This window comes from Triturus cristatus, chromosome 9 (genome assembly GCF_964204655.1).
Source record: "Triturus cristatus chromosome 9, aTriCri1.1, whole genome shotgun sequence".
NCBI lineage: Eukaryota > Metazoa > Chordata > Amphibia > Caudata > Salamandridae > Triturus > Triturus cristatus.
The window spans coordinates 276,123,606-276,138,581 of record NC_140592.1 but is presented as its reverse complement, the minus strand read 5'-3'; the positions used below and the strand labels follow the sequence as shown (position 1 = coordinate 276,138,581).

The window sequence follows — 14,976 nt, the reverse complement described above, 5'->3', positions numbered from 1 at the left end:
TGACTTACGTGCTGCTCTGTGTTCTGCTCCTGTACTAGGTACTCCTGATTACAGTAAACCTTTTACGCTCTATGTTCATGAAAAAGAAGGTTGTGCGTCGTCAGTCTTAACGCAGCGATTTGGAGACAAACAGCAGCCATGTGCCTATTTCTCAGCTACGTTAGATCCAGTAGCTAAAGCATTGCCTAGCTGTCTTAAAGCGACAGCAGCAGCAGCTATTTCCATTCGTCAGTCGGCTGGAGTGGTGCTAGATAATACTCTCATTGTTATGGTGCCACATGCAGTGGGTACTTTGCTAAACAGAACAAAAACGCAGCATCTTACGAGTGCCCGTTTGACTGGATATGAACTGACGCTTTTAGCTAGTCACGTACACATCAAACGATGTAACACTTTAAATCCAGCTACTTTGTTGCCTCTTCCAGAAGAGAAAGGTGTTCAAGAACAACATGATTGTCTCTTCCTCAGTACGGAGGAAACAAAGGGTAGAATTGACCTGACAGATACGCCATCTGTGAATCCGGATGGAACGCTATGGGTAGATGGTTCTTGTTTTAAGCTTCCTAATGGAGAGACAACTTCAGCTTATTCGGTTACTACTTTGCAAACAGTCGTAGAAACAGCACGCATCAGACATAACTCAGCTCAAGCAGCTGAACTGATAGCCTTAACTAGAGCGTGTGTGTTATCCAAAGGAAAAAGAGTGAACGTGTATACCGATAGCCAATACGCTTTTGGTGTAGCGTTCAATTTCGGACGTCTATGGAAAGAAAGGGGATTCCTTACTTCCCACGGCACTAAAATACAACATGGTCAGTTGGTAACTGACCTTCTTGAGTCACTTGCTTTACCTACCCAGTGAAGTGTAGTGCGCACAAGAAGATTACCGACGATATTGGTCGTGGAAATGCATTTGCGGACGAGGTAGCTAAAAAGACAGCCAGAGATGCTACAAGTCGCATGTATGTTGCGGGCCCTGCAAATTGAGTCAGAGAAAGAGGAATGTATGAAGACACAGTAGAAAGTGTGAAATCAATTGAAGAAGAGGTTACAGAGAAAGAATTGAGTAGGTGGAAAGAAAGTACAGGAATGTTAGATGAGATGGGTTGTTGGGTGGAATTGTCAGAGCACCAACGTTGGCTGTTACCAGACGCCTATGTACTACCTGTAGTTACTATGGCGCATGGTCCAGCTCACCTAAGTGCGAAAGGAATATGCAAGCTTTTAGCTCCAGTATGGCAGAATGAGGGAATACCGAAATGTGCAGAAAATGTAGTGAAACATTGTATCATTTGCTTAATGTACAGTCCGGGAAAGGGAACCCCAACTCCAGCAGGTCATTTTGCTCATCCGACCTATCCATTTGAGGTGTTGCAAATCGATTACATTCACATGGAACGATGCAACAATCTCAAATAGGTTCTAGTGGTGGTATGTGCCTTTTCCAGATGGATAGAGGCATATCCCCTGAAAGACAATACTGCTCTATCCACAGCCAAAATACTTTTAAAGGAATTTTTTCCTAGATTTGGATTCCCGCGCATTGTCTCGAGTGACAATGGGAGTGAATTTGTGGGCCAAGTCATGCAAAAAGTTGGTGCAGGTCTTGGCATCAAGCAAAAATTCCATGCGGCAAACCATCCACAGTCAGCGGGTCTAGTAGAGTGCTATAATGGCACCCCTAAAGCTTAAACTGGCTAAAATACAAGCCAGTACAGGCCTTAGTTGGCCCGATGCCCTACCTTTGGCTCTCTTATCCACCAGAACGGCTGTGCATTCTCGTTTGGGACTTAGCCCTTATGAGATTGTTTTCGGACGCCCAGCTAACGTATGGGGAGTCCCTCGCCCTAAAAAGTACTCCGATATACCATACCCGATGTTGATTGATTACTTACATGACCTCACAACTAAATTGCGTATTCTTCATCAACAGGTTCAGAGCGCTTTGCCCGAGGCTTCCACAGACTCAGGTCATTTCATCCAACCAGGCGACTGGGTCTGTGTGAAGAATTTCCAAAGGACGAAGAATTTGGAGCCTCGCTGGAGGAAACCTCGTCAGGTGTTACTAACAACCCGTACAGCAGTGAAAGTTGAAGGAAAGAAGAATTGGATTCACGGTGTGCACTGCAAGAAGGTGCCTTTGCCTTTGCCCTTCGATCAGTGGGTCCACAAGGGTATAAGAGACTTTGAAAGCGAGAAGGTTCCTTGTTTTGTACCATTTAGTGATGCACACGTGAATGGAACATTGTCAGAGAAAGAAAGCTACGACATTCTCCAGGAAGCTGTACCACCGCATCTTCGTCTGAATACCACAGATCCACGAACATTGTTTCAGGATCAGACTGTACCTGATAAGGCTCGTTATAATTTCAGACCTAGACCAAAGAAGAAAACTTGAGATTTTCTCTTCCATGTAGTTTCTATCCCGGTTGCAGGGTCACGGTAGGAGTCTTGGTTGTGACCTGAGTAGTGGCAATAGGTCTGCAGGACGTGCAGTGTCATAGGACGGCAGATAATCATAACCAAGTGATTGAGGAAGATTGCCGTGAGCATCCACTTAGAAGATGGATACTACATTAGGAGACAGAGAATGAAAAAATGAAGGAGTACTGTAAAATAGTATATAGTCGTTGTGGTATAACCTTATGTATTTTCATATTATTGTGTATTTTAATGGCGTGTATAGGTTGGATTGTTCATGCTATGCAGCAGAAAGTTGTCCCTTCTTCTATCACAGTGCCTTCTTATTCCACTAGCTCTCCACATCTTTTTCATACACTTCCTCAACATGAACGGATTCGAAGAACCGAATATTACAATAACTCTTTTATCCAGTTATTACATCAACATCAATTAGTGATTAATACAACCAACTGTTGGGTGTGTGGACTAATGCCCCATGCCACAGAAAAAGGGATGCCATATTTAGTCCTTCCGTTCTCTTATGAAGGTTCTGCTTGGGCTTATTTTGTAATTTTCTCTAATGCCTATCAAAGCCGATTTAAACAACCTGTCAGTTCTTATATTGGTGGATCAGATTTCAGTCATAGTTCATTGATAAAAGGAATGGTAGCTATGGCTAAAATCATGGAAAATAGTAAACTTTCTATCGATGAGAGAAAAGCATACACTAATTGGAACGTCACCCATTACATCACTGGTCTTAGTGATAAGGTCAAACAGGGCAAATCTCCACCAATTTGGACTATACCTCATCAAGGCAATTTCTGTTTGCAAATAAATGGTCAGACTGCTGACACCGAACAGAGAAAAAGCTTTTGCTCCCATACGTACATCCATTCATCTCAGAATTTGCCGCCGTTAGTACCATCTCAGGGCACGTATTTTATCTGTCACGATAGAGCCTATACATGGTTATCGACTGATTTTTCTGGAACCTACTATATAGCTTTCCTTCTTCCCCCTACATATACTGCTTCTTCAAATTTTCATACAAAACAGATATGGCAGAGGGATTATTGATTCCAAAGACCCAGCAGGACAAGAGGGAGGAGACTTCCTAAAAGGATTTCTCCCTTTTTGGGGTCCTATGGCAAACAGTAGGAATATGAGGCAACTGGTTCGTGTGGTAGAGACTACCATAGACATCACTGTAGGAGCTCTAAGTAATATTACAGCGGAACTACAGGCGGATCGTCTAATGAAATTAAAGAATCGAGTTGCTTTAGATATTATTCTTGCAGATCGTGGTGGAGTATGTAAATTGATCAAATCAAGTTGCTGTATTTATATACCGGATGACGAACCGACAGTATACCAGGCCATCTCTAAGTTACACATAATCTCCGAGTTGATTCATCAGGACGAAGGAGATTGGTCGTTATTGGGGTGGTTTTGGGGACTACTGTCCAAATGGGGTTGGAAGTTATTAACATTCCTTGGAATGGTTTTGGCTATCATTTTCTCTTGTTGTCTCTGTATGCACTGTGGTCCCGCCATTTGTGACCTTTGTGCTACTATGTGCATCCCAAACCCTAAGTCACAGAGAACAGAGAATATCAAAATGATGTTGCAACAACAGCTTGATGCCCTCATGACCATTGACATCGACTCAGATTAACATGAGTCCGTATGTTATTGCCTGAGTTCTGGCAAAAGGAGGGTCTGAGGAAATTTGATTTTCGACTTCGATCGAATTAACCCGCAATTTTGTAAACCGCTGCCATTTTGTGTTGCCCTCACTCAGGCAGCACGGCGAACAAAGTCTTTTCTGCTTTTCCTGCAATATTGTGTCAAAATAGCCTTCTGCCTCTATTTACAAAGCTGGTGTTAGGGACTGGCCGAGTACACTAATCCCAGTCTGGTTTTTCTAATCCCTGTCCTAACTATCTGTTGGTTCACACTATTCTCTTCTGACTTCATCTTATCTTCTGGCCTTCGCGGTCTTCTGTTCATATTCTCTCGTTTCACAACTGTCCTCCAGAACACACAAACGTATCTCGCCACCTGCAAGTCAGTTACAGACACGTTAATACCTTAACCTGTGGGGAGGGGTGGCAAACAGTTGAAGGAGAGGCTTCTTCGAGTTACTCGATACCTTGTTTTCCAACCTTTTCTATTGGCTCTGTCCTATCTCAAACTTCCCTTATTGGCTCTCGATGTGTGTGATAGGAGTGTTTTCTGGTTAATGTATATGTCTCCTATACCAATATAAGATTGTACACCACGGAGTGAAGTGGCAGTCTCCTGAGAACACACCGTGTGTACTTCTAGGACAACTGTACTAGCTGCAGCTAATAAAATCTGATCTTTTACGCCGACAGAGTGTCCCCGTGCCTCTGTTAGCTGAAGCAGGAGAACCCAGGAGATTAAGGCGTACCCTGCGCCGCCAGGCCCAAAAGGTTCTGGTTCTTCAGGTGGCACACCCAACTGTACTGTTAAGATTGCATTTATCGGGTAGCTGTTTTACATTCTCTACACCCTTCAACAAACTAGTTAAATACAAGTATATAGAGGTGAAGATGCAGGGGGTGGAGTTTATCCTGACAGGGTGCGGTTGTGACTGCCTTCTGCTTCCCACGGTCCCGCACGTTTTATTAGTGTCGCTTCACCTTTCTGTAGCCTACCAGGATTTTCCGACAGGTCAGTTAGGAACAATGCAATTATGGAACATAACTATTTTAACTTTATTAAATTGTGGGTTGTCTCACTATTTTTCAACCTTATTAAGAGCATATTTCCTAAAAATGTACTCAGTGAAGCCTAGATAAAGAATTAGATGCTCAAATACTGACAAGAAATTAGACTTCAATTTATGTTAACATTTCATAAGCATTGTATTTGGTATTTTCCTAAAACGGGGACTACCTCTATTTGAAGTTTTCTGTGTAAAGACTTTCGGCTGAAATACAATCTGATAGATTGCCAAATATGTATGCAGATAAATTACTATTTAACCCTATGGATCTAGTGTGCGCTCACTGATCTAGACGCAATGCATGACAGCAGGACTAAAACTATTTTTTCTTCCTCAGTACTCACCACTTGGATCCCATAATTCAATAGTGTCATTGGCTTTTGCTGTGCTAAATCAATTTTTGAAAGTTGCTCCAAGAAGTACTTATGTTCTCGAATTTTACAGAGTCTCAGACATTTTATTCGAATATTAGTCTTTTAGTCCTGTTTTTTAACCTTACTGACTAAACAAGAGTTTTACTGGGGAGAAGAAGAGTACTGTTGCGAAGAACAATGCCCTGCAATTAGCCTGATGGCATCAAAGAAAATTAGAAACAATTTAAATCTGGATTCTGAAAGTCTGCAACCAGCAATTGACAATTCTGGGAGGCATCTTAGGCTTTCCACTTTCAGATCCCTAATTTGTAGACATAAAATTGGTTAATGTTACCTTTCATACAGACACAGTCTTCCTGTATTGGTGAGTGTGCGTATTAAATATATTAAACACTTCTGATTAACTCTGCAGCAGTGTTTTCAAAGGTTAACTAAACACCAGGAAAGCAGATGAACAATTGCACCTAGTGCACTCTTTTTAGGTAATGTCTCAAGCTTCACAAGCACCATTTTCGGTGCACTCCGGTTTCTTTAGGTGTTCTTAGAAACCACAAAAAAGAATTGGAAATAATGTCAAACGATGACACATGTTTTGGAAATAAAGCGTGGTTGCTATTCCTGCTATGAATACTAATTGGAATTAGTCACACGGTTAACAGAATCTGATGGAATAAGGGATCATTTCATTTTTGCCTTTCAGGCTCATGAATACAAAATGTGCTTGCAAGCTTTATAATAATCAACAGAGAACAGCCTTTAAAAATCACACTTCACAAGACCCAAGGGACAGTAAGTAACTAACGAATGGCATTTACAGTTGCTTCATTGAAACAGGTTTTCGGGTTATTGCTGTGTGTTTTATAATAGATTCTGATGTCTGATACTAATTCATAACATCACAGCACTACACCCTATGAAGCCAATACTGCAGTTACAGCACTGCCATATTCCACACTTTAAAAATTCTACAAATCATTCTTGGGAATTAGTTGAGGCACTAGTTGGTAGAACATATTGGAGCTTTCCATTTCCATTTGATTGCATTTTAGTACTAATAATTATTAGTGATATTGTCGACAAGAGAACTATGCTGAGTTTATTGTGCTGAACTCCGACCAAGCCCACCAAAACTGCTTCAGTGGCTTTGCAAAATAATAGGTTTCCGACAAATTAAAAAAAATTCAAAAGAATGAAAAATGAAGATGCAAGTGATTTTGATATTTGATCTAATTCAACAAACTTCAAGAATAAAATCTTTGAGAACAAAGGATAACCGTAGACATTACTGGCCTGAAAAGTTAGCCATTAAAGAAATGCAAGTTGTATAAAACACGCATAATTCAATAATTCAGGTTAGGAATTTCATGCGGTAATTCCCATACCTAAATTCAACATAATGACTACTTGAGGATGAGAGTGTAACTTACTGAACTGCTGTAAAGGCTTTCTTGAATCACCAAGTTTTGATGTATTTCCTAAACAAAAGCAAAGGAGAGAGCAGATGAGCCTAATCTAAAGGGGAAAGGAGATTGACATACATAGCAAAGATTTAAAAAAAGGTCTCGTCTACAAAAAACACCAGAGATAAACAGTATGTATATTCCAAGTTTGGAACGGCATTCCATTCATACATAAAATGACGAAATTAACAATTATTATGTTCTCCATGTGGAACCAGGATCATGTTGCTCAAACACATTTGAAAAGTTATATCTAGAGGTTTAGACCTGCTTCTTGTGTAGACATTCTGTTTGCCAAGAGCTCTAAAAAAGAACCAGCTGCATTCCTCAAAAGAGGTTTCCAGACATATCATAAAGAGTGTATATAGTTTACATTTGTGCATGGGAGAATGCAATTTTGCGAACAAGAATTCAATTTATTTTTTCTCTATGGGGAAAACATTTTTCTCATTTAGAAATACTCCTTGCCCGACTCCACCACCAATTTGGGGGACATTCCATCATTCCTCCAAAGCAGACTCATGCACTTGACAAGAGTAAATTTCTGACCACATCCCTGGAGGAAATGGGTCAAAAACTCATGAGTTCTCTGCATTCACCATACTCCAGATCTTTGTGAGCATATTTACTGAAACAAATCATGCAATATGCGGACCTTTAAACTGTGATGTGCATCTGAAAAATTCTACTTAAGTCTTTGGGAGCTATTGTAAAACTACAACTGCCAAGTATTTTCATTTTGCTGTATTGCCCAATTAGTTTTACATTAGTTAATTGTAGTTTAGCCGCATTACTATGTTTAATTTTCTTTGGGAAAATATGAGGTATAGTTTAACTTCTATAAAGCGTTTGATTTGTCCAGTAGAAATAACTGATGATTTTTTTCAGCAACCAAGAGAAAATCCCTGAGACTAAAAATTACATTACCACTCAGTGAAAAAAGGAGAGGTCGCTGAACAGCTAGAATAAAGAAATACAAATGTAAAAACCATGTTTGAAAGAAATGCTTTGTTTCAGCAATCTCAGGGAAAAGATCAAGCTTAGATCACAAATGATTTGGCCAAGCTTACAGCGGCTGAAGAAAGCACGTGGTCTCGTTGAAGTTGCCCATGTTTATGGTAAAATATGTGGTGACCACAGTAGTACAAACACCTGCAATTATCTTAGATTTAACGGATTATATAATACACCAATTACATTGTGATAATACCACATTAAATAATGTGCAATCTGTGACAGGTAAATACTAGTAGAAGCCTGGTAATAATAATATAGTAATAAATGCAGTAGTACAACAGTTATTTATTTGTATTTAATGGTTTTATAAAGCGCGTAGTAACTCAAAGAGCATCCCAGCGCTGACCTGTTTCTCCAAGGGTTTCAGCCGTCTGATGAAATTATGTCTGCGGGAAAAGGAGGGTCTTTAGAGTTTTTCTGAACTGGAGGTTGTTCGGTTCTGTCCTGAGTCTTCGTGGTAGATGGTTCCAATGTTTGGCCGTGTGAACCGAGAAGCGACGGCCACCGGTCTTGGCTTTTCTGACTCTAGGGACTACGATAAGATTTTCTACGCTAGACCGGAGGTCTCTCTCCGCTTTGTATGGGATTAGGAGTTCTTTGAGAAGAGGGGGGCCGTTATTGTTGAGGGTTTTATGGGCCAGACAGAGGGCCTTGAAGACGACCCTTTCTCTGACTGGGAGCCAGTGGAGGGATTTAAGAGCCGGCCTGGCGGAGGATCTTCCAGGTGTGCCCGTGAGTAGGCGGGCGGCGGCGTTTTGGACTTTTTGCAGCGAGTTCAAGGTGCCATAAATTAGTCCAAGCTGTTTCTATTAATAATACAATCCTAAAATTACCACTGCATAAGGTACTACCCCTGGAGTTGGGGACAAGAATATATACATCATTTTAAACAAAAAATAAAGAGGTTCTTTTGCTATAAACTTTATTGTGAATATTATAATCTTTCCTTGAATCCTTATAAAATCTCCTGCTCGGAACACACCATTTATAGTTTTCTGTATGAAAAGGTACGTCTTTTTGTGGCTTTGTTTTGTGGGTATTTCTTCCCCACATGTGGCCAATTAGTGTGTAATTACCCTGACTACCACACAAAACGTAGTCTAACTTAAGCATACTCACTTAATGATTTATCTGTCATTCATCCATACATCCCTATTCACATTGAAATAAACAAAGAAGCAAGATTAAATAAGACCTCAAAGAAGATAATTCCTAGAACGTAATGTTTTTCCTCAATAGTGAATATTTAACTGTCCCAGTTATGGGAGAGCACTCATAATACCACGATGAGCGTTTTGTAACCAGCCCAAGCGAGATAGATGTCTGTAAATTATATTTTGAGTTCCACATCATATAGCATGCAGATGTTCACTTTGCTTACAAATGTATTTCTTTGTGTTTTGTACAACTAGCCACATTTAAAAAAATGAAAAAAATATGCTGCCTTTTTAATGCTGTTAACAGAAGGTTATGTGATACAATATTCTATCATTCAACACATTAATAGCTGTGCTAGAGTAATTACACTTTCTGAATTTTTGCCGCAAGTGAAAATCAGAAATAAGAGTATGGAAATTATGATACTACTGATAAATATTAATATGTGAACTTTTAATTTTTTTGCCACTATATTCAAAACGTGAAGCAACTAGCTAATGCTGAAGAAGCCAGATATGTGTATGCCTCCAGGGACTATGATGCTTTATGCACTTAAGAAAAAACTTTGACAGGATTAAAATTTAATATCTAATTAGAAAAGGGCTAATATATTTTGAAATGCATGGAGAAGACAAAAGCATCTGTGGATCATTTGGTGCATTCATTATCTTACCTGTAAAGCAGCATTGAGAGGCGTACTGCAGTAGGCATGGCCGGTCTGTATGTTTTTAATAAGAGATGGGCTACTGCATAAAATATATGAAAAGGAGGAGTTAAATCTGTCATACACCATATTTCATGCTTTACTAACTTCATTCTGTATAGCCTTACATCATCTGTACACTTTTAACATTTAGACAAAAAAGCCCCAGAAATGGAACCCTATAAATTTAGTCAGCTTAAAGGAGGATTATTTTATTCCTCCTAGTCCCCAATTAGTCAAGCATCATAACATGCTACAGTGTTAACTTATAGTTGTTACCCCACAACTCTTAAAGGTCTATTGGATGTAAGTGGGTGTTCATCCCTAGCTAAATTCATAATATTAAAACCGGACATCTTATCTGCCTCCAAATATCAATCTTAAAATAAAGAAATGCAATCCTGATCACTCAATGCTAAATAACATTTGAAATAAAAACTGTATATTTAAGATTACATACCAGTATCTGTCCTCTCTGTAGGCATTAAGTAGAATTTACTACAGTTACTACAAAGTATGGCAATCTGTATACACACATTAAATAACATATCAGCATAGCTCAGATATTATTTATTTCTATTTCAGTAGGTTAGATGAATGAGGTAATGGAATTTATATCTGCTCCCTGGTACAGCTACCTTAATAGATTTTTACTAATTTCATGCCGTGATCGCAGGGAATAGAAAAGGTGACTTTTATGTGCCAACTTCTTCATAATCAAAACGTTCGATGACAGAGAATGCATTGAAATGTTTACAAAGGAAAGTGATGTTCAATTGGCTCAATATGTCAACTTTGGTGTTATTTGTTTTTCTACTACGGCTATGAAATATAAGTTTAGTGACAGTTTATGTTCATGATCTAGAAAATCTATTAGTTTTTACGTTTGTGAAAAAGTGGCGTCAGTAGTTTTAGAGTTTATGTAGGTAAGGAGAACATTTACAAATGTTTAATATTTCAATGCCTCAGTTATTGATGAGGCTTACCAAGACATTTGGGTGGTCTAGGGTTCCTTCTTTTGGCACGTATGGGTAGAATGCATAAAAGGGGATTCCTTTAGGGCAATACAAAGTCACATTAAATGTCTGACACAGATTTGGACACAAGTGTTATGTTAAAAGCTACTTCAGCAACTTCAATCGGTTTCAGTATGAGTAAAAGCTATGTACAGGTCACATGGCATCAAATAAACTACTTGAAGCAGTTAGAACTTGTGCTCAAGGTTTAAATGCACCCCTATAGAATTTGGAGAAATAACAGTATATCTCTGTGGTTACCGATTTACTCTTCATTTCACCAAGGTTATGAAATGAAGAGCCAGCCACATGTATCATTATTACAAGTAGCGATTACCTAATAGCGATTTTCTCCGAATCGCAATTAGGCAATCGTTAATCCTAATGTATGAAACTCTTTTCAGTTTCATTAGCGATTCTCAATGGGTCGCAAATAGACCTACCTCATGCATATTAATGAGTAGGTCGCAATTTGAAAGCCATTAGGAATCTACTCCATCACAGGGATGGTGGCCTGCTGAGGTCAGCAGACCACCATGTCTGTGATTGCTTTTAAATAAAGCAGTCTTTTTTGTTTTCAAATGCAGCCCGATTTCCTTAAAGGAAAACGGTATGCATTTAAAAAGAAAAAATGAAACTTTGCAGTTTCATTTTTTAAGAGTAAAAAAATCTTTAAAACATGTTTTTCATTCTCAAAGGGGAAGGGGCCCTCTGGGGACTCCTTCCCATTTGCGAATGGGTTACCACCTCCTTCAAGGAGTCGGAAAAATATGGATGTTTTGCGACCGTAATTTGGTTGCAAAACATTCATAGATCCCATTCGGAGTCGATATTTGAAAGGGACGCCCTAAACACGCCTCTTCCAAATACTGAATCACAACGCAAATTGCGATTCGGTAACGTGCTACCGATCGCAATTTTTGCTTCATACATATGTAAAAGCATTTTGGAGCTTGGAAACGGACCCATCAGCCATTTCAGACTTCAAAAAATGCCTAATACATGTGGCTTGAAAAAGGCCTGCCACATGTGGTGCAATGTACTTCTTTTTGAGCTATTATCTAGAGAGGTAAAGCTAATCTGCTCACAATTTTTTTTATTTCATAACTGCATTTTGCTCTGGCCAAGTGGGACCATCAATCTACAAATTGCTATAAGCAGTTTTGTTATCTGTGTAATGGACAGCATTTTCTAAACAGATCTATAAAGGGGTTTGCGGCAATCAGTTCATCCCTTAGAATGGGTTCAAGATGAAGTATTAATGCTCTTTTAAGGGACCTTTGTATCATAAACAAGTAGTTTATACCATGCTGGGTGTAATGAAATTGTTCTAACTAGCTTTTCTAGAATCAAAAATAGAAGAATTGCATTTCAGGTAACAGGACGACAAGTACAAAGTACAGCCTCCTTTAGCCAAGACCAATGATTCTTTAGAAACAGATAATACTGTAACTCAATAAAATGTTACATTTACTAACACTGCTGCAAGTTGGCCAATATAGAGGTTGATAAAAAGTTTGGCAATAGTGCTACTAGCAATAATAAACTATTGCTCTCAGGTCAACTTTGGCAGATTGAAATGCAAATGTCTGTGCTACTACCAGTAGCACTTTAACAGTACCACTGCAAGTTGATCTAATATCACTTCTAGTGTTACTTCTATTTGCTCTACTGATACCAATATTTCTAATAGGGGTAATCAACAAGAACTAGGACTACTAGTGGTAGCACTAACACACCAAAGAACATTAATACCATTGCTACTGGTATAGATACTTAATTACAATTACTATTTCAACTAAGAATCACACTTCTAGTAGTACTACAACTACCACAAGTACCTTTACTACCTGTCATTACCAGTGCCATTAGCATTCAGCCTGCCTGTAGAAGCAGTGTAATACAAATTACCACAACGAATATCAAACATGATATTAGGCTCTGCTTTATTTTAACCTTTCTACTTCAAGAAATCCTTTTATATGAGATAGTGCTAGAGCACATATTAACACACAAACTCGCCAAGACACCTAAATAAGTGCACTTTCTGGTGGAGTTTTACATGAGGATATTTCTTGGACTGATTAAAGCCCTCACATTAACTACTGAAAAACTGGTCCAAAAGAGGTACAATAATCAAGGATGTAACCTGCAACATAATCAAATTTTCTTTATTGGTTTAAACTCAGGTGGTTTCATGGCATATAAACTGAAGTTTCAGATTTAATTACACAAAATACATAATATGTACTCCAAAGTCCACATATCTTGCTTTAGGAATCAGCACCTTTGTTCCGATTACACTCCTAAAATTGTTAGTGGTGTCACAGTCATTAATTATATAAATTTGTGATATTTACAGTGTGCAATGCAAATGTGAGTGGGTGGAGTAAAAAAAGGCCGAGAAATACCTGCAACCAGTATGTCAAAGTTTTAAATTTGGGCAGGCCAAGTTAGATTTTTTTTGTCTGTTGTCATATATAGAAGTGCCACTCAGTTGACAATGATAAATGGATTCATTAAGCCTCAATGTACACTTACGTTTGTGGGGAGTGCTAAATTTAATTACTATTTTATGTTTTTGTTTTAGTTACTATTTAATGTTTTTGTATCTTTGATGTATGTATTTTTAAGTGTCTTGTAGGACTACAACATTCAGTGAATTTATTTCCTTCAACTATAGGAATCAGTGTTTTCTACAGTTATGCACAAATAATGTAATCGAAAAAACAGAGCAAAGCATTCAGAGGATATTCACATTAACAAGTAAAGACATACCGGCAACTATTAATACTCTCAAATGCAATTGTTATACGTACATTTCAGTCATTTGTAGAGAGGATGATATGGTGAAACATTGAAGCAAATGTGATGAGTAAACAAAACCAATCATGCAAAAGCAAAGCACAAAGCAGCAGACAAAACTAAATCAAAGCAAGTAAAAGCTCTTACTGTGCAGCATGCTCGTCAAAGTGTTCATCAGGGCAGTATTTGCGAGGACGGCCTCGTTGAACATGGCGGCCACGCTTAAACTCTTCATCATCAACAGTCCAAAAGGACCCAAACTCATCCTCTACTCTGATAAAGCACTTATGCAGCGAAAGGTTGGTGCGAATGGCACCCTGGGACAAACAAGCAGCAAAGAAGATGGAAATGAAAACAAAGGGGTAAGGGAATCAGACACAAAACAGACACCAAACAGGTAGTAGGGGAGAAAATAAAATGCAATAAGAATAAGCAAATGGTTTGTGCGGGTTAAATGCATTGCCGCCTAGAAACTATGAGCATGTGATGCAACAGACACCAAGCAAGCAGGGACAAGGGAGGCAATGATGCACACACAGATGAGATGCCTTGTATCCCAATTGCAGACATGAAGCCACCTTTTTGCTAACACCATCTAGCAGCCACAAGCCTCTATGTTATGTTGAACGTGAGCATAATCCATACTAGGCTAAGAGTTTCAAACAGGGTGGACATACCCACTGATCTTTTGTGGCCTTCTTTTTTGGAATTCTAGTTCATCCACTGTCCAAACCGCCCCTTTTACGTTTTCTACTCGCACAAAACACTTGTGAAGGCTAAGATTATGGCGCACTGCATTCTGCAGCAGGTATGGAAAAAAAAGAACACATTCAACACTTTCTGTAAGAAAAAACTAGTCAATATGCAAGAACATCAGATATCTTTTCAACAGTGTTTGCATGCAATATTGTCAGTCCTTTCCCAAAGGTAATAGAAACGGCTATTAAATATAAACCAGAGTGCAAACTTTTAGTGCATGTAGTCACACACATACACACAGATGTGAAATGTATTTCACTGGCAAAAACAACGCACTTTAATATTCTTACATTTAAAAGAAAGCAAAATAATACATGTCTATTTGTTGTAGTGAACCATACTGTCTACTTTAAAGGATGTGTGTGACATTTTCAATCTCAGTGCCATTCTGCTACCTGCAGGATACAGAATATGAAAATAACCCTATGTCTGCAAAAGTGAGAGATTATGTGACGTGTGGACGAAGGTCACTAATTGAAGATCTTAGGACATTGAATTATATCTTTTGTGTATGGTCAATGGAAAA

General features: G+C 38.8%; 1 protein-coding gene across 42 annotated transcripts in view; it reads right to left on the bottom strand.

Annotated features, from left to right (window-relative positions):
- Window positions 1–14,976, bottom strand: part of FOXP1 (forkhead box P1) — a 1,129,017-nt gene that overhangs the window by 20,115 nt on the left and 1,093,926 nt on the right. For 25 of the 42 annotated variants that reach the window (XM_085624906.1, XM_085624905.1, XM_085624913.1 and 22 more), the window contains 3 exons: window positions 13,839–14,008; window positions 9,841–9,913; window positions 6,960–7,007 (listed from right to left, as the gene is read on the bottom strand). In XM_085624906.1, the coding sequence (XP_085481032.1) occupies window positions 6,960–7,007; window positions 9,841–9,913; window positions 13,839–14,008 (291 nt within the window). Of the gene's footprint in view, window positions 1–6,959; window positions 7,008–9,840; window positions 9,914–13,838; window positions 14,009–14,368; window positions 14,491–14,976 lie in introns of all 42 variants that reach the window. The other 17 variants (XM_085624914.1, XM_085624917.1, XM_085624916.1 and 14 more) reach the window with 1 other exon arrangement.